This window comes from Pituophis catenifer, unplaced genomic scaffold (genome assembly GCF_029215685.1).
Source record: "Pituophis catenifer annectens isolate HBS135680 unplaced genomic scaffold, rPitCat1.0.hap2 SCAF_16, whole genome shotgun sequence".
Taxonomy (NCBI): domain Eukaryota; kingdom Metazoa; phylum Chordata; class Lepidosauria; order Squamata; family Colubridae; genus Pituophis; species Pituophis catenifer.
Window position 1 is genome coordinate 11,782,721 of NW_027256896.1, and position 22,168 is coordinate 11,804,888.

General features: G+C 45.0%; 1 protein-coding gene across 1 annotated transcript in view; it reads left to right on the plus strand.

Moving 5' to 3' along the window:
• NTN3 (netrin 3) overlaps positions 1 to 22,168 on the plus strand; it is a 114,952-nt gene that overhangs the window by 33,302 nt on the left and 59,482 nt on the right. The window contains 4 exon segments of the mRNA XM_070955141.1: positions 1,908 to 1,928; positions 1,931 to 1,996; positions 1,999 to 2,495; positions 2,497 to 2,911. Of these exon segments, the coding sequence (XP_070811242.1) occupies positions 1,908 to 1,928; positions 1,931 to 1,996; positions 1,999 to 2,495; positions 2,497 to 2,911 (999 nt within the window).

Sequence of the window (22,168 nt, forward strand, 5' to 3'; positions counted from 1 at the left end):
GTTAAAAATGTAAACATTAAATGTAAATCTTTCTTTTTGAAATTCATATATAAAACAAATTAGAGATTAAACAGTCCTTCCTTCAATTCATAGATTAAAAAAGGTTAAAAATGGATACATTAAATGTAAATAGATCTTCCTTCAATTCATAGATTTAAAAAAGTGAGCAAGGTAAACCTTAAATGTTTAGTCTTTCTGTCTGAAATTCATAGATAAAAAAAAAAAATAGAGATTAAATTTAAACAGCCCTTCCTGAAATTCATAGATTAAAAAAAAAGTTTAAAAAGTATAAATGATCTTCCTTAAATCCCTAGATAAACTTTATAGATTAAATTTTTTTTAAAAAAAAATTAGATTAAAAATTCTCCCTTAAATTGATTTTCTTTCCTGAGACCCAAGCCTAGAATTAATGCCGGGCCCAGATTACAAACAGGGTGGAGGTGGCAGGATGCTTGCCAGCCAACTCTGCTTCGGCCCCGGCCTTCCCGTTATTCTCCTCTTGCCTGTGTAAGCTAAGCTCCGGGGACCAGCACTTCCAAGAAACCCAGGAGGAGAAGCAGCCAGGCGGGAAATTGCTTGATTAACATCCCTTTCAGAGCTTAAACTCTTGCCCCGGCTTTGCGATGGGTGGGAACAAGCATCGGTCCTTGGAGACAATGGTGGCCCAGTGGGGTTGGCTCAGTCCTGCTGGGTTCACACCTTCCCCCTCGGCCTTTGATGTTGGAGGCAAGATTTACAAGCTGACCAGCTTTCCCACTGAGCGCATTAGGAGCTAATTAAACCTTTGAATTTTCACCCGGCATGTGGCGGGAAATACACTCAGCCATCCCCGGGGACATCGGAAGGTTGGGGAGAACTGGAAGATGGAGAGCTGGGGAGGAATGGAAAGAGGGGCTCCCCCTCCTTCCCAAAAAAAAAGAGGACAGGAGGGGAGATATAAAGGAAGAAGATTCCTTGAGGCTGAACCTGGTGGCATTGCTCTTTCTTTTTCTTTCTTTCTTTCTTTCTTTCTTCTTCTTTCTTTCTTTCTTTCTTTCTTTCTTTCTTTCTTTCTTTCTTTCCTTCTTTCCTCCCTTCTTTCTTTCCTTCCTCCCTTCCCTTCCCCCATTTCTGTTTATTTCCTTTCCCTCTTTCGTTTTTCCTTCCATCCTTCTTCCTTCCTCCCTCCCTCCCTTCCCCTTCCCCTCCCTTCATTTCTGTTTATTTCCTTTCCGTCATTTGTTTTTCCTTCCTTCCTTCCTTCCTTCCTTCCTTCCTTCCTTCCTTCCTTCCTTCTCCTTCCCTTTCCCCTTCCCTTCCTTTCCTTCTTTCTGTTTATTTTCCTTTCCATTCCTTTCCTTTCTTTTCCTCTTTTGTTTTTCCTTCCTTCCTTCCTTCCTTCCTTCCTTCCTTCCTTCCTTCCTCCCTCATTTCTCTTCCCTTCCCTTCATCTCTTCTTCTTTCCTTTGCTTTCTTTCATCCTTCTTTCTTTCCTTCTTTCTTTCCTCCCTCCCTCCCTCCCTCCCTCCCTCCCTCCCTCCCTCCCTCCCTCCCTCCCTCCCTCCTTTCTTTCTTTCTTTCTTTCTTTCTTTCTTTCTTTCTTTCTTTCTTTCTTCTTCTTTCTTTCTTTCTTTCTTTCCTTCCTCCCTCCCTCCCTCCCTCCCTCCCTTCCTTCCTTTCCTTCCTTCACCTGAACTTCAGTCCACGGTTTTTTTTTTTTGCTCCTAGCCATGCAGTAGCAGGTGATCTATTTCTCCACCAGGCCCCTTTTCAAACATTTGCAAGTCTTTAGCCTGATCTTCTCTAGTCCACCTTCCCCCATTCAGCCTCCTCATACCTCCTGGGCATCTCCTTTTCTTTCTTCCTCCCACCGTCCCTGGAAAACTGACTCTTGTTTCCAACACTTTCTTTGCTTTCCCTTCAGAGAGAAGCTGTTTTTGGGGACTCCAGAAGCCCTGCGACAGGATGGGCTCCGTAGCTGCTGTATGCCTGCTCCTGATTCTCTGTAGGGTGGACTTCTCCAGGGCGTTAACCCCTTTGCCATGCAGCAGATCCCACCGGATCCTTGCTACGACGAAAAAGGGGCACCTCGCCGTTGCATCCCAGAGTTTGTCAATGCGGCCTTTGGCAGGGACGTCCATGCCTCCAGCACATGTGGGAAGCCCCCCACCCGCCACTGCGATTCGTCAGACCCCCGGAAAGCTCACCCGGCATCCTATCTCACGGACCTCAACACGGCGGCCAACATGACTTGCTGGCGTTCGGAGACTTTGCACCACTCTCCCCAAAATGTCAGCCTCACCCTCTCCTTGGCCAAGAAGTTTGAGGTCATCTACGTCAGCCTCCAGTTCTGCTCGCCCCGTCCGGAATCGGCTGCTGTTTTTAAGTCCATGGATTACGGCAAGAGTTGGGTGCCTTATCAATACTATTCGTCCCAATGCCGGAAGATCTACGGGAAGCCCAACAAGGCCACGGTCACTAAGCAGAACGAGCAGGAGGCCCTGTGTACGGATGGCCCACACCGATCTCTACCCCTTGACTGGCGGGCTCATAGCCTTCAGCACGTTGGATGGGCGTCCGTCAGCTCAAGATTTTGACAACAGCCCTGTCCTTCAAGACTGGGTGACGGCTACCGATATCCGGGTCATTTTCAGCCGTCCTCATCTCTTCCGGGAACTCGGAGGACGGGACCACGAGGATGAGGACGGTGGAGGAAGCTCATCTTCCTATTATTATGCCGTGGGGGAATTCCAGGTTGGCGGACGGTGTAAGTGCAACGGGCACGCCTCGCGCTGTGTGAAGGACAAGGAAGGCAAGCTGGTGTGCGACTGCAAACACAACACCGAAGGGCCCGAGTGTGATCGCTGCAAACCTTTCCATTATGATCGTCCCTGGCAGAGGGCCACAGCCAGGGAGGCCAACGAATGTTTAGGTAAGAGGGGTTTTTCTCCCCATCCTCTTTCTCAGCCTTCTGGTTCATCTTGTTGTGACCTCGGCTCACTTAGTCATTACAGGACACAATTAGTCTCAAACAAAACTATTTTATTATAACAGCTGAGAATGACTTCATTCCCAGCTTAGTCCAAATAAATTCCAAAACAAGTCTTTCAGAAAAAGTCCTTCTGGCTTATCACAAACCTTTATCTTCTTTGGCACTCTGCCAAAGGCCTTTCTTGGCAAAGCCCCATGAAGTTCGGAAACAAGCCGACTGGAAAACAGATTTAGCAATGTTGCTTTCCTACAAAGAGCCCAAGAGCCTTTGCTGCTCTTTTAAGCCTTATGGGAGGGGCCAATCATCTCCTGGCCTTACTCCTGAGTCGTCCTTTTTGCTTTAGCTGCTCATGCCTTCTGGCAGCTCTGCGCATGCGTGCACTAGGAACAGACTCCTCCTGTTCCTCTGCCTCTCTGCTGCCATCACTCCCAGATGGCCCTGGCCCGATCTCTGCCTCCGGCGCAGAGCCCTCGTCTGGGCCTGCAGTCAGAACTACAGTTGGTCCTCAACTTATGACCACCATTGAACCCAACATTTCTGTGGTTGAGTTGAGACATTTGTTGAGCAAGTTTTGCCCCATGTTGCGACCTTTCTTGCCACGGTTGTTAAAGGAATCACTGCAGTTGATAAGTTAGTAACTCGGGTTATTAAGTGAATCTGGCTTCCCCATGGACTTTGCTTGTCAAAAGGTCGCAAAAGGGGATTGTGTGACCCTTGGACACAGCAATGGTCATAAGTATGATCCAAGCGTCTGAATTTTGATCACGTGATCATTGGGGATGCTGCAAAGGCGGTAACTGTGAAAAACGGTCATAACTTTGAACGGTCACTAAATGAGTTGTTGTAAGTGGAGGACTACCTGTTATTAGTTCTCCTGGAAGACAGAGGTGTCCACAGTGCATATTGAAAAGAATGGGGCATCGATCACATGTTTGGGGCTACCATCTTGAATTTTATATATTATAAATTTGGTATAAAAAATGGTTTGTCATGAATGCGACTGCTTGAGGGCTCCTGGATTGGAGCTGAAAGGCGAAAGGGAAGCCGAATGCTCCCTCCCACATGTTGGGGTAGACCAGGTGCTTGGATAGAAAAACTCTTATATATATATCTCCATGTCGAAAATAGAACCGTTGGGAAACTGATAGGGAGGGAAGGCCAAATATTGTAGTAGGTAGCCTAAATCTTTTTTTTTTAAAGAACTACCTTGAATAACTGGCTTATTATATTAATATCAGCCTTCCTTCCTTCCTTGGTTCTATTTATTCATATAGCTAGATCCCCTCCCTGCAGTGCAGTGATATTGACAATTGATGCTCTAAGCACTATAATCTGAGATCAAGTCATGTTTTCTTTCTATCCCTTCCTCTCTTTTTCTTCCTTCCTCCTTCCTTCCTTCCTTCCTCTCTTCCTCCCTCCCTCTCTATTTCTCACCCTTTGGCCAACCTGCTTTCTGAAATAACATTGAGAAGAACAGGTTTCAATCAATCAATCAAAATAGAGCTGGAAGAGACCTTGGAGGTCTTCTGGTCCAACCCCGTTCAACTAGGAAACCCTTTCAGATAGGTAGCTGTCCAATCTCTTCTTAAAAACTTCCAGTGTTGGAGCATTCACAACTTCTGGAGGCAAGTTGTTCTACTGATGAATTGTTCTAACTGTCAGGAAGTTTCTCCTTAGTTCTAAGTTGCTTCTCTCCATAATTAGTTTCCACCCATTGCTTCTTGTCCTGCCCTCAGCTGCTTTGGAGGATAGGTTGACCCCGTGTTCTTTATGGAAGCCCCTGAGATATTGGAAAAACTGCTACCCTGTTTCTCCCAAAATAAGACATCCCCTGATAATAAGCCCAATTGGGCTTTTGAGCGCATGGCAATAAGGCCAAGCGCTTATTTCAGGGTTCAAAAAAAAATATATATATAAGACAGGGTCTTATTTTCAGGGAAACACGCTATCATGTCATCCCTAGTCCTTCTTTTCATCAAACTAGACATACCTAGAAGAAGCAAGAAAACCTTCTCCCCAAAAAAAAAAAAAAAAGGAAGATTGTCCTTTTGAGTTAACCAGTTTTCTCTCACTTGCAAACTTCTTGAAGCTCTTGATGTTCCTCATCTCCCTTGATCTTGCTATGAAGCAGAAGCAACATTGGTTTGACACTCTAATGTCGCAGAATGGCCCAACAGTCTGGAGAGAAAGATGAATGGCATATTCATGAATGGAATAAGTCAATGAATAACTTCTGTTCAGTTAAGCTACCCAATCCTTGTCTCTTGACATCACCTTTGATCTCGGTGAGCCATCCGGACCAGTGAACTGATTCAACTGGAAACTTAGTGCAGGTTGGCTCTAATGCAACCCCAAACCACAAGTAAAAGAACAGGTAGATATTAACCCAGATCTGAGGGCTGTATTCTCACAGCATGATGAACTCAGTTATTGAGTTAACCCTTTCAATCTTTTCAATCCTATACTAATGAAACAGGCTGGGTTGTATCCCACCCGCATATATACGCTAACCAAGATCAACCCTAATTTAAACATTGGATCATGTCACATGAACTGTTGATTAGAGCTTTCGTTGACCTGGGTTACATCTATTGACCTGTGTGAATGTCTATGGAGATCCAGGTCAGAATTGTCCCAAAGGTGCATTTTTCAAGAGGCAACTGTACTTTCTTGGGTTTTCTTTGAAGACACTTGGGTTTTCTTTGAAGACATTTTGCTTCTCATCCAAGGAGCTTCTTCAGCTCTGATTGGATGATGGTACGGAATGGAAAGGTTTATATTCCTTGCGGTCATCTGGTCATTTGTGTTTTTTTAGACTGTGTGTGGGACACTCAGTGGCTAAGACGCTGAGCTTGTCGATCGAAAGGTTGGCAGTTCAGTGGTTTGAATCCCTAGTGCCGCGTAATGGGGTGAGCTCCCGTTACTTGTCCCAGCTTCTGGCAACCTAGCAGTTTGAAAGCAAGTAAAAAAATGCAAGTAGAAAAAATAGGGACCACCTTTGATGGGAAGGTAACAGTATTCCGTGCACCTTTGGCGTTGAGTCATGCCAGCCACGTGACCATGGAGACATCTTCGGACAGTGCTGGTTCTTCGGCTTTGAAACGGAGATGAGCACCGCCCCCTAGAGTCGGGAACAACTAGCACATATGTGCGAGGGGAACCTTTACCTTTACACCACCCAGCCAAGCTCATATCTGGGGGAGATATCTCTTGAGCAGAGGTTGGTTTCAGCAGGTTCTGACCAGTTCTAGAGAACCGGTAGTGGAAATTTTGAGTAGTTCAGAGAACCGGTAGTAAAAATTTGGACTGGCCTCACCCCCATCTATTCTCTGCCTCCCAAGTCCCAGTTGATCAGGAGGAAATGGGGATTTTGCAGTAATCTTCCCCTGGATTGGGGACGGAATGGAGATTTTACAGTATCCTTCCCCTGGAGTGGGGAGGGAATGGAAATTTTACAGTATCCTTCCCCTGCCACGCCCGCCAAGCCAAGCCAAGCCAAGCCACGCCCGCCAAGCCATGCCACACCCACCAAGCCACACCCACAGAACCGGTAGTAAAAAATTTTGAAACCCACCACTGAATGATGACGTCCGGGTCAGTGGGTGGAGCCTCTCGTCGATTTTACTACCGGTTCTTGCGAACCGGTCTGAACCGGGGCAACTCACTACTGCTCTCAACCCAAAGACAGATGCAATAGCCACAGATCCAGTAGTAAAAATGTTTGAAACCCACCGCTGCTCTTGAGCCTCCTTTGCTTGATTTGGGGTGGGTGGGTAGATGGGGAGCCCACCTTTTGGCAGATGGAGTGAAATAGGAATGTCAGCCAAGGTTTGGAGAGAAAGGGAAGGAGGGAGAGAGGCAGGCCGTGACTCTTTCAGACATCCCCAAGGAGAACAGCTCCACAAAGGCAGCTAAGCCGAGCCAGCCTGCCGTGTGAAACTTTCTCCTCTCGGCCCCATCTCCTCCTTTCCCCCTTTTTGCTTTTCGGGTCTTTGTGCTGTTGCTGCTGTGTGAAAGGGCTCCTAAATCACACACCTCCAAAGAGGCTTAGTGGCTGAAAGCCGGATTAGCTGCCCAAGCATTTCCCCCTCTGTGTCTTTCAAATGGGACATCTCTCTGGCCAGCAGGAAGAGGCCCGGCAATTAGGAGCAATTAAAAGATGCCCCTCCTTTCCTGTCCCATGGCAGGGGAGGTTTGCTGCCTGTAGGCCAGGCCCACCGCATCGGGCAGGGTCTGCAGAGCCAGAACCAGGCCCTTCAGAAGGCCCACTTAGAGTTGGAAGCCCCTCTGCTGGCAAGGGAAAGGTGGGTCAAAATGGGCCAGGCTGAGAATAGGAATAGGAATAATCAGTGGAACAACTGGCCTCCAGGAGTTGTGAATGCTCCAACACTGGGAGTTTTTAAGAAGAAAAACTCTTCTTAAAGAGTTTTGTCTGAAGTGGTGTAGGGTTTCCTGCCTAAGCAGGGGGTTGGACTAGAAGATCTCCAAGGTCCCTTCCAACTCTGTTATTCTATTCTATTCTATTCTATTCTATTCTATTCTATTCTATTCTATTCTATTCTATTCTATTCTATTCTGAATTGGATTTGGAATTGGAATTGGAATTGGAATTGGAATTGGAATTGGAAATGGAAATGGAATTGGAATTGGAATTGGAATTGGAAATGGATTGGAAGAGAAGAGAAGAGAAGAGAAGAGAAGAGAAGAGAAGAGAGGAGAGGAGAGGAGAGGAGAGGAGAGGAGAGGAGAGGAGAGGAGAGGAGAAGAAAGAGAGGAGGCAAAGAAAAAATAAGTATAAGAATGGAAATGGAAATGGAATGGAAAGGAAAGGAAAGGAAAGGAAAGGAAAGGAAAGGAAAGGAAAGGAAAGGAGTGGGAGTGAAGGAAAGAGAGAAGAAAGAAGGGAAGAAGAGGAGAGGAGGGGAGGAGAGGAGAGGAGAAGAGAAGAGAAGAGAAGAGAAGAGAAGAGAAGAGAAGAGAAGAGAAGAGAAAAAGAAAAAATAAGTATAAGAATGGAAATGGAAATGGAAAGGAAAAGAAAGGAAAGGAAAGGAAAGGAGTGGGAGTGAAGGAAAGAGAGAAGAAAGAAGGGAAGGGAAGAAGAGGAGGGGAGGGGAGAGGAGGAGGGGAGGGGGAGAGGAGAGGAGAAGAGAAGAGAAGAGAAGAGAAGAGAAGAGAAGAGAAGAGAAGAGAAGAGAAGAGAAGAGAAAAAGAAAAAATAAGTATAAGAATGGAAATGGAAATGGAAAGGAAAAGAAAGGAAAGGAAAGGAGTGGGAGTGAAGGAAAGAGAAGAAAGAAGGGAAGGGAAGAAGAGGAGGGGAGGGGGAGAGGAGGAGGGGAGGGGAGAGGAGAGGAGAAGAGAAGAGAAGAGAAGAGAAGAGAAGAGAAGAGAAGAGAAGAGAAGAGAAGAGAAGAGAAGAGAAGAAGAGAAGAGAAAAAATAAGTATAAGAATGGAAATGGAAATGGAAAGGAAAAGAAAGGAAAGGAAAGGAGTGGGAGTGAAGGAAAGAGAGAAGAAAGAAGGGAAGGGAAGAAGAGAGGAGGGGAGGGGAGAGGGGGAGGGAGAGGAGAAGAGAAGAGAAGAGAAGAGAGGAGAGGAGAGGAGAGGAGAGGAGAGGAGAGGAGAGGAGACAAGACGAGACCTTGGAGGTCTTCCAGTCCAACCCTCTACTCAGGCAGGAGATCCTATATCATTGCAGACAAATGACTGTCCACCCTCTTCTTCTTAACAACCTCCAGTGATGAAGCAGCCATAACCTCTGGAGGCAAGCAGTTCCACTGCTTAATTGTTCTCACTGTTAAGATTAGGGTTAAGGGTAAAGTTTCTCCTTAATTCAAGGTTGCTTCTCTCCTTGATTAGTTTCCATCCATTATTTCTTATCCTGCCCTCAGGTGCTTTGGAAAATAAATTGACCCCTTCCTCCCTCTTCTTTGTGGCAGCCCCTTAAATACTGGGGTACTGCTATCCTGTCACCCCTAGTGCTCCTTTTCTCTAGACTAGCCAAACCCACATCCTGCAACCGTTCTTCATATGTTTTAGCCTTCAGGCCTTTAATCGTTTTAGTTGCTCTTAGAAGGCCAGGCTAGGATTCATCAGCATATGAGAGTCCCTTGGGAGTTGGGCGGCATAGAAATGCGACAAAATAAATAAAATAAAATAATAAATAAATATACTCCTTGCCAAAGCATGAGGACGGCTGGCTAATTGTCAGGCACAAAGGATCAGAGCCACACGTTCAGTTCCAGATCTTTTGATCCATTGCTCATGCCTATGCACAAGAAGACTGGGACGCGGTGGCTCAGTGGCTAAGACGCTGAGTTTGTCGATCGAAAGGTTGGCAGTTCAGCAGTTCGAATCCCTAGTGCTGCGTAACAGGGCGAGCTCCCGTGACTTGTCCCAGCTTCTGCCAACCTAGCAGTTCGAAAGCACCTAAAAAATGCAAGTAGAAAAATAGGGACCACCTTTGGTGGGAAGGTAACAGCGTTCCGTGCGCCTTTGGCATTGAGTCATGCCGGCCACATGACCACGGAGACGTCATCGGACAGCACTGGCTCTTCGGCTTTGAAACGGAGAATAGCACTGCCCCCTAGAGCTGGGAACGACTAGCACATATGTGCGAGGGGAACCTTTACCTTTACCTTATGCACAAGCAGTGGTGAAATTCAGATTTTTTTACTACTGGTTCTGTGGGCGTGGCTTGGTGGGCATGGCAGAGGAAGGATACTGCAAAATCTCCACTCCCACCCCACTCTGGGGCCAGCCAGAGGTGGTATTTGCCAGTTCTCCGAACTACTCAAAATTTCCGCTACCAGTTCGCCAGAACCTGTCAGAACCTGCTGGATTTCACCCCTTGTGCACAAGAATCTAGTCAACCAATATTCAGCACTACATTGGCGCTAGATAAGAAGAGTCAAGGGAATTCAAGATGGATTTGGACTTAGATCTCTTATGGGAACGTAAGGACTCCAGGCTGATTCCTCTCTTGACTCTGCCCCCAGGCTCTTGCTTGAGCAAGGAGTTGAACTAGAAAATCTCCAATTCTGGTCATTCTGTATTTCGCCCATGATTTTGTCCACTTTCAAAACCGGGAGCTTGTGGAGGCAAAACAGGGCTGCGTTATTGGCAGTGTTCTCCCTGTGGCAAAGCAAGCGTGGCCGGGATGACCTCCACGACCTCCAGAGGAAGGAGATCGTGACCTAAAGTTTGAGAACCCTCCATTAAGTCTTTCCTCAGGCCATTGATTCAGGGAATGAAATGCCCGTGGAGAAAAATACAAAGGAAAACATTAAAAGTACTGAGGCTGGTTAATTCCAAACCAGAGGTTACATTCTCGCCTAACATTCTCACTTAACCGTTTGGTTAAGATTAAAAGTTTGGTTAGAGTGGATTGGATTATGGGTTTTGAGGTGGAGGGGTGCCGTCAAGTCAGTCTTGACTCCTGGTAACCCCGCCACCCTTGGGTGAGTCCCAGCAGTTATCTTGGCAAGATTTTGGAAGTGTTTTGCGGTTGCTTGCTTCCCAGGTTTGAGAGAGAAGGACTGGCCCAAAGTCTCCCAGCTGGTTTCTGGGCCAAAGCTAGGACTAGAACTCACGGTCTCCGTGTTTCTAGCCACAAGCTGTCTAGATTAGACTTGGAGAGTTTTAATCATGATAAATTGTGTCTCTGTGTATTTGTGATGTCTATCTGTCTGTCTTCTCTCTGTCCCTCTTTCTCTCTCTGTATCTCCCTCCCTCCTGCTCTCTGTTTCTCTCTCTCTCTCCCTCCCTCTTTCTCTCTCTCTCTCTCTGTCTCTCCCTCTCTCTGTCTCTCTTTTTCTCTCTCTGTCTCTCCCTCTCTCTCTCTCCCTCTCTCTCTCTCTATCTGTCTCTCTCCCTCCCTCCCTCCCTCCCTCTTACTCTCTCTCTGTCTCTCTCTTCCTCTCTCTGTGTCTCTCTCTTTTTCTCTCTGTCTCTGTCTGTCTCTCTCCCTCCCTCTCTGTCTCTTTCTCTCTCCCTCCCTCCCTCTCTGTTTCTCTCTCTTTCTCTCTCTCTGTCTCTCTCCCTCCCTCCCTCTCTCTCTGTCTCTCTCTTTCTCTCTCTGTCTCTCTCTCTCCCTCTCTCTGTCTCTCTCTTTTTCTCTCTCTGTCTCTCCCTCTCTCTCTCTCTGTCTCTCTCTTTTTCTCTCTCTGTCTCTGTCTCTCTCCCTCCCTCTCTGTCTCTCTCTCCCTCCCTCCCTCTCTCTCTCTCTCTCTGTCTCTCTCTGTCTCTCTCTCTCCCTCCCTCTCTCTCTCCCCCCTCTCCCCCTCCCCCTCTCCCTCTGTCTCTGTCTTTCTCTGTGTGTGTCTCCTTCTCTCTCTCTCTCCCACCCTCCCTCTCACTTTCTCTCTCTCTCCGTCTCCGTCTCCCTCTCCCTCTCTCTCTCTCTGTCTCTCCCTCTCCCTCCCTCTCTCCCTCTCTCTGTCCCTCCATCTCCCTCTCCCCCCTTCTCTCTGTCTTTCTCCCTCTCCCTCTCTCTCTGTTGGATGTTGTTATGTGTTCTGCCAACTTAGTGCATGGGTCAATTTTCTTTTATGTTAAAACAAATATTTTGTTAGTTTTATATAAAATATAAAATATAGAAATGCAAAGAAAAATGAAGGTGATGGAAAAATAGGGGAGGAAAAAAGGAAGAGGAAAAAAGTGCAGGGAAAAAGGGAAAAGAAAAAGAAAGGCATTGACTTTCAACTTCCAACTTGTAGTCAAATAACGTAGTAACATAAAACCTCAACTTTTTACTTTTATTGTATTCATGTAGACTAGCCATTTCCCTAACAGCGAACCTGTCGAGTCAGCAAAACCCAAAATCAAAGTTTCATTTTTTTTCCACCTCAAGCGCAAAGTCTAAAAGTAAACTTCTTCTAAGTAGAAACAAAATTATTATTTTTTTTTTAAATCAAAGCAGTCAATTGAGCCATCTCTGCTAACTCCATCAACTTTTGCAGCGGTTCATCCGTTCTGTGAATCAAAATGTTCTTATATTTTTCTGCATGGAGTATATTCTTGCTGCTGTCAGCATATATAACATCAAAGTTATATTTGGTGTATATCTGCACCACACAAAGCCTTGGTGGTGCAGAGGACTAAAGCGCTGTTAAGTAGCACTTAGTTGCCAGCTGCCTGCAATTACTGCGAGTTCAAATCTCACCAGGCTCAAGGTTGACTCAGCCTTCCATCCTTCCGAGGTAGATAAAATGAGGACCCGGATTGTAGGGGCAATAAACTGACTTTGTATAAAAAAGAACACCGCTGGGGGGGGGAGGGGCCGAAAGCCCTACTAAGCAGGTATATACAAAAGTATGAAGGCTGTTGCTTAATGCATTGTAAGCCGCCCTGAGTCTCTGGAGAAGGGCAGCATCTAAATCGAACCAATAAACAATAAATAAATAAGTTTCATTCCCCTCACCCCACCCCAAGTGCTCTTATCTATTAAACCTAAGAGAAAAATCTCTGGTTTTATCTTTATATTCACTTTAAATGGGTCTATTTTCGCAATGTCTTCTTAGAATGCCATTTGCTTTTCTTCCTTCCGTTCAATTGCATCTGATTTTCAGAGACAAACCTGAACAAATCCCTGCCGTTTTCTTGGCAAGGTATTTCAAAAACGATTTGTCATTGTCCCCTTCCCAGGGCTGAGAGAAAGTGACTGGCTGAAGGTCACCCTACAGCTGACCAGTGTTAAAAGGCAAGTGTGGTGGTAGACCGGTGTCTCCAAAAACAAATGAGTAGACCGGTGCCTCCAAAAACGAAAGAGTAGACCGGTGCCTGCAAAAATAAATGAGTAGATTGGTACAGCTCTGCAAGCAGTTAAAAGCCTGGTAGACCAGTACCTCTGTTAAATCCTAAAGAATTGTCACATGACCATCAAGTCACGCCCATAAAATAAGCCACACCCACAGAACCGGTAGTAAAAAAATATAAAACCCACCCCTGGCGCACAGGTGCGGTGGGACTGAGCTGGGCTACGGCTCGCGTGCCTGCAGAAAGGGCTCCATGTGTCAGCTGCCACAGATTCGCTATCAAGGGGAATAGGGTCTCCTGCATGAGCAGGGGGTTGGACTAGAAGACCTCCGAGGTCCCTTCCAACTCTATTCTTTTTGAAAATGGCCAATTCAGTAAGCAGGTTACACATTTGTAACCATGCTCTCGCCAGCTGGCTATGTTCTCCTGTGCTTCTCGGAAGCGAAAAACCAAGTCCCAGAGCATCCATCTCTTGACCTGGATTGCTCCCATCTTTTCTCTGAATTTCATTCCGAGTTGAATTTACATTTAAAAAAAAAACAATAACTACCTTCCAAATATTTTGCTTAAGAACAAATCCAACAGTAGATTCTGAAGGCATAAGCAGGTGTGGCATCCATTGTGAAACTTGTCATAATATGTTGATTAATGGCTTAATAGCTTGGCACTGTCTTTGGCTGACTGAATTGCTTCACGCTCTCTGCAGGATTTTTATCTTTTAAAATTATTTATCTTATTTGTATCTTGCCGTTATTTTTTTTACAAATAACTCCAGGCGGCGAACATGCCTAATGCTCCTCCTTCCTCCTTTTTTTCCCATGACAACAACCCCGTGATTTGGGTTGGGCTGAGAGGGAGTGATTGGCCCAAAGTCACCCAGCCGGCTTTCATGGCTAAGGCGGGACTAGAACTCACCCTCTCCTGGTGCTGGAGCCGCATGTGGCTCTTTCATCCATCTGCTGCGGCTCAAAATATGTGTCACAACCACCAATGTGCAGCACCCGCTGGCACGCAATTTATTGAGCTTTTCAACCCCCGGTAGGCCAACCATGGATAAATCCAAGAAAAGAAAAGTTTCAGAAGAAACCAGAAGGTTTAATTCAACTACATATGCTAGTTTGGTGGCCGCTCAAGAAATAGTCCGGCACGGGGAGTGTTTTTGTGGCTCCCGGTGTTTTCTTTTCTGTGGGAAACGGGTCCAAATGGCTCTTTGAGTGTTTAAGGTTGCAGACCCTTGCCTTATACCATCCTGAACAAATGGTTGTGCAAACTTTTCTTGAAATTCTCCCACTTCTGTTGCACTGATTAATTCTTCTGACTCTCAGGAAATTTCTCCTTAATCCTAGGTTGGATCTCTCTTTATTAAGCTTCCACCTACTACTTCTTGTCCTGCCTTCAGGTGCTTTGAAGAATAAGTTAACCCCCTCTTTTCTGAACAAACAAAAAAGCAAGGTTCTACATTTAGGCAAGAAAAAACAAAATGCACAGGTACAGTATATGTGGCACCTTGCTCAACAGTAGTAACTGTGAGAGGGATCTTGGAGTCCTAGTGGACAACTGTTTAAATATGAGCCAGCAGTGTTGCAGCAGCTGCCAAAAAAGCCAACAGAGTTCTAGGCTGGATGAACAGAGGGATAGAATCAAGATCACGTCAAGTGTTAATACCACTTTATAATTCCTTGGTAAGGCCACACTTGGAATACGGCATTCAGTTTTGGACACCACGATGTAAAAAAGATGTGGAGACTCTAGAAAGAGTGCAGAGAAGAGCAATGAAGATGATTAGGGGACTAGAGGCGAAAACATATGAAGAACGGTTGCTGGAACTGGACATGTCTAGTTTGATGAAAAGAAGGACCAGGGGAGACATGATGGCAGTCTTCCAATATCTCAGAGGCTGCCACAAAGAAGAGGGAGACAAGCTATTCTCCAAAGCCCCTGAAGGCAGGACAAGAAGCAATGGGTAGAAACTCATCAAGGAGAGAAGCAACTTAGAACTAAGGAGAAATTTCCTGACAGTGAGAACAAAGAAATCAATGGAACAACTTGCCTCCAGAAGTTGTGAATGCTCCAACACTGGAAGTTTTCAAGAAGATGTTGGATAACCATTTGTCTGAAGTAGTGTAGGGTTTCCTGCCTAAGCAGGGTGTTGGACTAGAAGACCTTCAAGGTCCCTTCCAACTTTGCTGTTGTTTTTGTTGTTATTTATTATTATTATATTACTGGAAGAGACAGCTTCATGTCTAACCCTTCTCTTTCTTTGGGCTACACATACATAGCTCCCTAAATCATTCATCATATGGTTTAGCCTCCAGATCCCTGATCATCTTTGTGGCTCTTCTCTGCACACTTTCCAGGGTCTCAACATCTTTTTTCTATCGTGGTGCACATAATGGTATTCCAAGGCGGCCTCACCAGTGCCGTATAAAGCATGAGAACCTATCTCTTTGGAATGGTGTCTCTGAAGAAGGCATCCTCCAGGGCTTGCTTCCCAATTGGAGCTGTCCATTTGTGAAGTCTCCCCAAGGGGTCCCGGAATCCATCCTTCTCAAGAAGAAAGTCAGCCAATGATGCCATCCCCTCCTTTGAAGGCCAGTCAACTAAGAAGTGGAGAAGGTTGGCTGACAGTATAACTTCCAGTTCATTTTAGCATCCTGTTTCAGTGAAAGGGACCAGAGGCAAAATGTCATCGGTTGGTTGGGTCAATGGCTGAACTTGTTCTTGCAGTGCCACCTTCTGGCCATCTGCTTGACACCACTTTGCAGCTGACCAAAGCACAGCTCCTACTTCTGCCAAGTGACCTCCTCCAAGTCACAGAGATGAAGGCCTCATTGGTCAGAGTTATCCTTGAATCGGTTTGCTTTCAATTCCTTTCACATTCTACATGGCTCAGCTCTGGATTCCTCCTGGAGAAATATAATATAATAACAGAGTTGGAAGGGACCTTGGAGGTCTTCTAGTCCAACCCCCTGCTTAGGCAGGAAACCCTACACCACTTCAGACAAATGGTTATCCAACATTTTCTTAAAAGCTTCCAGTGTTGGAGCATTCACAATTTCTGGAGGCGCAGGTTGTTCCACTGATTCATTGTTCTCACTGTCAGGAAATTTCTCCTAAGTTCTAAGTTGCTTCTCTCCTTGATTAGTTTCCACCCATTGCTTCTTGTCCTGCCCTCAGGTGCTTTGGAGAATAGCTTGACTTCCTCTTCTTTGTTGCAGCCCTAGTCCATGCCACCCCAGTCCTTCTCATCAAACTAGTCATAACCAGTTCCTGCAACTGTTCTTCATATGTTTTAGCCTCCAGTCCCCTAATCCCCCAAGCTTTATCGGGTGACGGCCAAGGAGAAGAAGCCTTCTAAAATTTGAGGTTTTAATTTAATGATTGATTTTTATTCAATGTATCGGCCGCTCATCATCTCATCACAGAACAACTCTGGGCGGGATAAAGTGGAGACAAGTGATTTATGGTATTTTAAAATGGATCACCCCCTACCTTATCAACAGGGGCTGTTGGATTGCAAGGGGGGGAGGGTGATCCCAGGAAAATGGAAGGTTAAAGGTTAAGGGTCAGAGGGGAAGGGATCCTCTTTTGTGCTCTTTTGAGTTCACCCTTTGTTTGGCTGGTCTATTGGTATTCTGATGGAAACCCCCATCAATGGAAGGCAATCAGGGTGAATCTGCATAAAACCCTCCCCCTCATTGAATGTGTGTCTGTGTGTGTGAATGTGTGAGGTTGTTGCTAAGGCTCTCAGTAAAGTTCCCCTTTTCCATGGAGATATTAATGCTTTGGGGGTGCAGCAGCATGCATAATGCAGAGTGGAGATGTTCCATGAGCATCAGGTTGCTGGAAAAAGTGGATCTGCTCTACCAAAACCTCTTTCGCTGCAAAATGAAACAAGCTGCAAAAATACGGTCGCTGCGGTATAAATTTCTTGCTTTCCCCCCCCCCCCAAAAGGTCTTAGATTCTGAGCAAAACTAATGATGGATGCCAACTGTATCTTCTTGTGCAGACTTCATTATTAAAATTTCATGATAGTTGGTTTCTAAATACTCAGAGCTTCTTCTGCTTGCTCTAAACCTAACCCATGAAAGAAAGAAAGAAAGAAAGAAAGAAAGAAAGAAAGAAAGAAAGAAAGAAAGAAAGAAAGAGGAAGAAAGAGGAAGGAAGGAAGGAAGGAAGGAAAGGAAGGAAGGAAGGAAGGAAGGAAGGAAGGAAGGAAAGAAAGAAAGAAAGAAAGAAAGAAAGAAAGAAAGAAAGAAAGAAAGAAAGAGGGGAGGGCGGGCAGGCAGGCAGGAAGGAAGGAAGGAAAAAAATAACTTGTCTGGGTTGTTTTCAAAATTCATGATCCTCTCAAGTTTGCATCAACCCATTTTCAAGTGCTATTTTCAAAGGAGAATTGATACAGTAACTCCTAATAATTTAAGAACTAATATAAAAGGAACATCTCTGTTCTTCTAGTTTATTGATAAATACCCTTATGCAGGAGTGGGCTTCAAAAATTTTAGCAAGGGGTTCTCTGCCTGGTTGCTGGGTGGGCGTGGCCAAGGTAGGCATGGCCTAGTCAGCCTCCTGTACCACAGTAGGGGGGTTGCCCTCCCCAGGCTCCAGAGGCTTTTCTTGAGCCTCCAGGAGGGTGAAAACGGCCTCCCCAGGCTCCGGAGGCCCTCCAGTAGGCCCATTTTTCACCCTGCCTGAGCCTCCACGCACGCCCTGCAGTTACCTGCATCCAAAACGGGCCGCATGGGGACTCCTGGGAGGGGAGGGGAGGAGTGGGTGGGGCTAGCCAGGAGTGGGATTTGGGGGTTCTCCGAGCTGCACAGAATCTTAGCTAGAGGTTTTCCCTAACCCTTGCAAACCCCTAGCAGCCCACCCCTGCCCTTATGCGTCACATCTACCTACCTTTCTTTGCATTTCAGCTTGACAGGAGCAGCTCCAACTTCAGATTTATAATTTAAAAGGCACATCATGAAAGGAAAGAAGGGTGGAGAGGGAAGAGGGAAAGAAGAGAAAGTAAAAGAAAAATAGAAAGGAAAGGAGAAAGATAAAGGAAAAACTCCTTTATCGCAGTTATATGTTCAATTATAAATTTACTTCTTATTCCGTGGCTACAAGATAGACTTCTTCTTTCTGTAATCTTTCTGTCTAATCATCACAACCATTAATCATTTTTTTTTCTATTTTCACACAAAAAATTCTAAGGAGTTTCCAGTCAGCAATAAACACTAATATTTTCTCTGATACAAAGAAAATGAATTTTGCCTTTCCAGCAAGCTCCAACATCCTCATCAACTTGTGGACAAAGCCACATCTTTCCATCTTTGTGCATCAACTAATCTCGCTGCTGTTGTTGTTAGTTGCGAAGTCGTGTCCAACCCATCGCGACCCCATGGACAACGTTCCTCCAGGCCTTCCTGTCCTCTACCATCCCCCGGAGTCCATTTAAGCTCACACCAACTGCTTCAGTGACTCCATCCAGCCACCTCGTTCTCTGCCGTCCCCTTCTTCTTTTGCCCTCAATCTTTCCCAGCATTAGGCTCTTCTCCAGTGAGTCCTTCCTCCTCATTAGGTGGCCAAAGCATTTGAGTTTCCTCTGCAGGATCTGGCCTTCTAAAGAGCAATCAGGGTTGATCTCCTCTAGGACTGACTGATTGGATTGCCTTCTCCAGCACCAGAGTTCAAAGGCCTCAATTCTTTGGCGCTCAGCCTTTCTTATGGTCTAACTTTCACAGCCATACATTGCAACTGGGAAAACCATGGCCTTGACTATACGCACATTTATTGGCAAAGTGATGTCTCTGCTTTTTAGTAAGCTGTCTAGATTTGCCATAACTTTCCTCCCCAGGAGCAAGCGTCTTTTAATTTCTAATCTCGCTGTTTTTGTCATCTACAAAAACAAAGTTTCCTAACCCACCCACCCCCTGCCAAACTATTTATCCATCCATCCCCAAAGTAAAATCCTATCTGGTTTCAATTGCACATAACCCAGAATTCTTTCAAGACAACCACTAGAGAATGCAAATATGGTGCCAGCTTTTTGGGGCACCCTTAAAATCATGTTTTGGCAGGTCAAACCATCCTGCCAACCGTTTCCTCCCAAACAAAGCCATCCGTCTGAGCATCTCTTTCTTTCTGAACAGTGAAGATGGGCAATACCACTTTAGATTGAACTGAAAAGGGAAACAACAAGAAAGAGGGGAAGGAGTAGAGAGAGAGGAGAGGAGAAGAGAGGAGAGAAGAGGGAGAGAAAGAAGAAAGCGAAAAGGAGAGGAAGAAAAGGGAGAGGAAAGAGGAGTAGAAGAGAAGACTAGACGGGGGAAGAAGAGAGGAGTGGGGGAAGGGAAGGGGAAGTAGGAAAGAGAAGGAGAGGAAGAAGGAAGAAAGTAGGAGGAGAAAGAGGAAGGAAGAGAAGGGGAGGAGAAGAAGAAAGATTGGAGTAAAGGTGAATGGTAAAAGAGCAGCCCCGAAAAAGTAAAAAGTAAAAATGCAAGAGCCTTGTAGTACAGTGGTCTAAAGCACCCTGTTATTAAGACCAGCTGCCTGCAATTACTGCAGGTTCGAATCTCGCCAAGGCTCAAGGTTGACTCAGCCTTCCATCCTTTCTAAGGTAGGTAAATTGAGGACCCAGTTTGTGGGGGCAATAAGCTGACTTTGTATAAATATACAAAAGAATGAAGGCTATTGCTTAGTACATTGTAAGCCGCCCTGAGTCTCCGGAGAAGGGCGGCATATAAATCAATTTTTTTTAAAAAAAATGAAAGTTAAAAAATATCATGATTCATCATTGGCATCCTTCAGTCTCAAGAGACTATGGTATCATGCTCTGGAAAGAGGTCCTAAAACAGCATCTAGGGTGACTAGAAAGGCCAATTCGAGGGAGAGTGGCAATCCCTTCCACACTGAGGGCAGATACATTCCATCCCCTGCCCAGCCTCCAGATTTCGCTGGTTCCGGGACTGCCTCTTTGCCTCAGCCTGCTGAAAAAGTGTCTCTTCGAATTGGAGAAGGCCATGCTGCGTCTTTAGCCTCCAAGCTGAACGATCGGAGGTCAAGTTTTCCCAGTTGTTAATGTCCATTCCCAGGGCCTCTAGGTCCCTCTTGCAGATATCCATATATCACAGCTGTGGTCTCCCTCTGAGGCACTTTCCCTGCACTAGTTCTCCATACAGGAGATCTTTCAGAATCCGACCATCAGCCATTCTCACGACGTGCCCCAGCCAGCATAAATGTCACTGTTTCAATGTTAAAAGATAAGGTGAATGAAAAATGATGGATAAATGACTGTACATGTAAATGTGTTTATGAGAGATAAAAATAGAAAACTTAAAAAAAAAAGATGGGCAATTCGTTAAACTACTTCTGCGTTGAGAGCTGCTTGCTTGGGCAACCCAGCCGGGTCCTCCCGAGCCAAAATAAACATTGCATGGCATTCCACAAGCACTTTTATGAACAGAGTTGGAGGGTGGAGGGTGTGGCAGCTTTGTTTCGAGACCAGGTTTCTCCGGCTTGGCGAAAGGAACATCTGCAGATCTCCGGGGATGGTAGACAGCAGACCCTTTACCCGCTAGCAGAGCTCCACTTGGTTGTGGGTTTGGCACAAGTTGGCGCTCTTAAAATTTCAGGAAGAATCTCCCACCGGCTAATCGTTCCTAGCCAATTTGCAGACGCCGTGCCGGAGAAAATTGACAGGTCTCCGCTCCATCAGGGAATTTCAGTAGCCTGCATAAAAGGCATAAGAACGCCAGCCTTGGGTCATAATTGCCCCATTATTTACAAATTATTTGAACCTTGATTGGTTAATTAGTTGTGTGAGTTTAAAAAAAGAAAAGAAAAAAGAAAACAGAAAGGAGTGGGGGAATTGGCTGGGCTTACGCGAGGAAGGAAGCAAGCAAAGCTGCTATATAATTAGCCCAATAGCATGCAATTAAATTCTTATTAATACCCTCAAACAGCAGGGACCATTCAGGCCTGTAATTAGTTTTGAGAGCGAGAGAGAGAGCGAGAGAGAGAGAGAGAGAGAGAAAGATTGAGCTGTAGCAAAAACTGACTGGCGGTTGCGAGACAAGTTTTTAGCTGTGCAACTTGGGAGGGAAAGCGAAGCGTGTGCAAATGGCACGTTTTAGCAGCACAGATTCAAGCACGGTCATGTTAAGGAAGAGAATGGAGATGGTCTTGCCAAGCCTAACACGTTGGTCGACTGCCTGCTGGGGTGGTTTTTTTTCCCCCCAACTGCCTGCAACTGAATCCTGTTTCTGAAGTTGGTGGGACCCATTCCCCAAGTCCCATCTCTCTCTCTCCCTCCCTCTCTCTCCCTCCCTCTCTCTGTCTCTCTATCTATCATTATCATTTACCATCTGTCTGTCTCTCTCTCTCTCTCTCTCTCTCTCTCTCTATCTATCTATCTATCTATCATCTATCTATCTATATCTATCTATTTATGTATCTATCTTTCTATCATTATCATTTACTATCTATCTATCATTTACTATCTATCTCTATCTATCTATCTCTATCATTATCATTTACTATCTATCTATCTCTATTTATCATTATCATTTTCTATCTATCTATCTATCTATCTATCTATCATTATCATTTACCATCTATCTATCTATCTATCTATCTATCTATCTATCTATCTATCTATCTATCTATATCTATCTATGTATCTATCTATCTTTCTATCATTATCATTTACTATCTATCTATCATTTACTATCTATCTATCTATCTATCTATCTATCTATCTATCTATCTATCTATTTATCTATCATCTATCTACAGTATATCTATCTATCTATCTATCTATCTATCTATCTATCTATCTATCTATCTTTCTTTCTATCATTATCATTTACTATCTATCTATCTATCTATCTATCTATCTATCTATCTATCTATCTATCTATCAACAAGTAGAAGGAAACAAGTAACAGTATAGACATAGACATGGACACATGAAAAAAAATTGGCACAAATAAAAGGATATAAATAGGCAAAACATAGCCATCAACACATAGAATGAGTGCATATAAATGGGGACGGTAGGACAGGGTCGGTAGGCAGCTGGTGCGCTTATGCACGTCCCCTTAGGGACCTCTTAAGAAACATGAAAGGTCCACGGGAGACAGTTTAAGGTCAAAGGTATGGGGATTAGCGAGACTAACAACAGGATCAGGTAGAGTGTTCCAGACATTTACTACTCTATTGCAGAAGACATATTTCCTACAATCAAGATCAGAGCGAATTACATTGAGTTTGAATCTATTGATAGCCCTTGTGTTATTACAGTTGAAATTCAAGTCCTCATTTACAGGTAGGAGGTTTTGGTAAATAATCTTATGAACTAAGCATAGGTCGGAATGTAGACGGCGTAGTTTGAGGCTATCCAGACCTAAAATTTAAAGCCTGGTGGGATAGGGAATTTTATTTCCAGCAG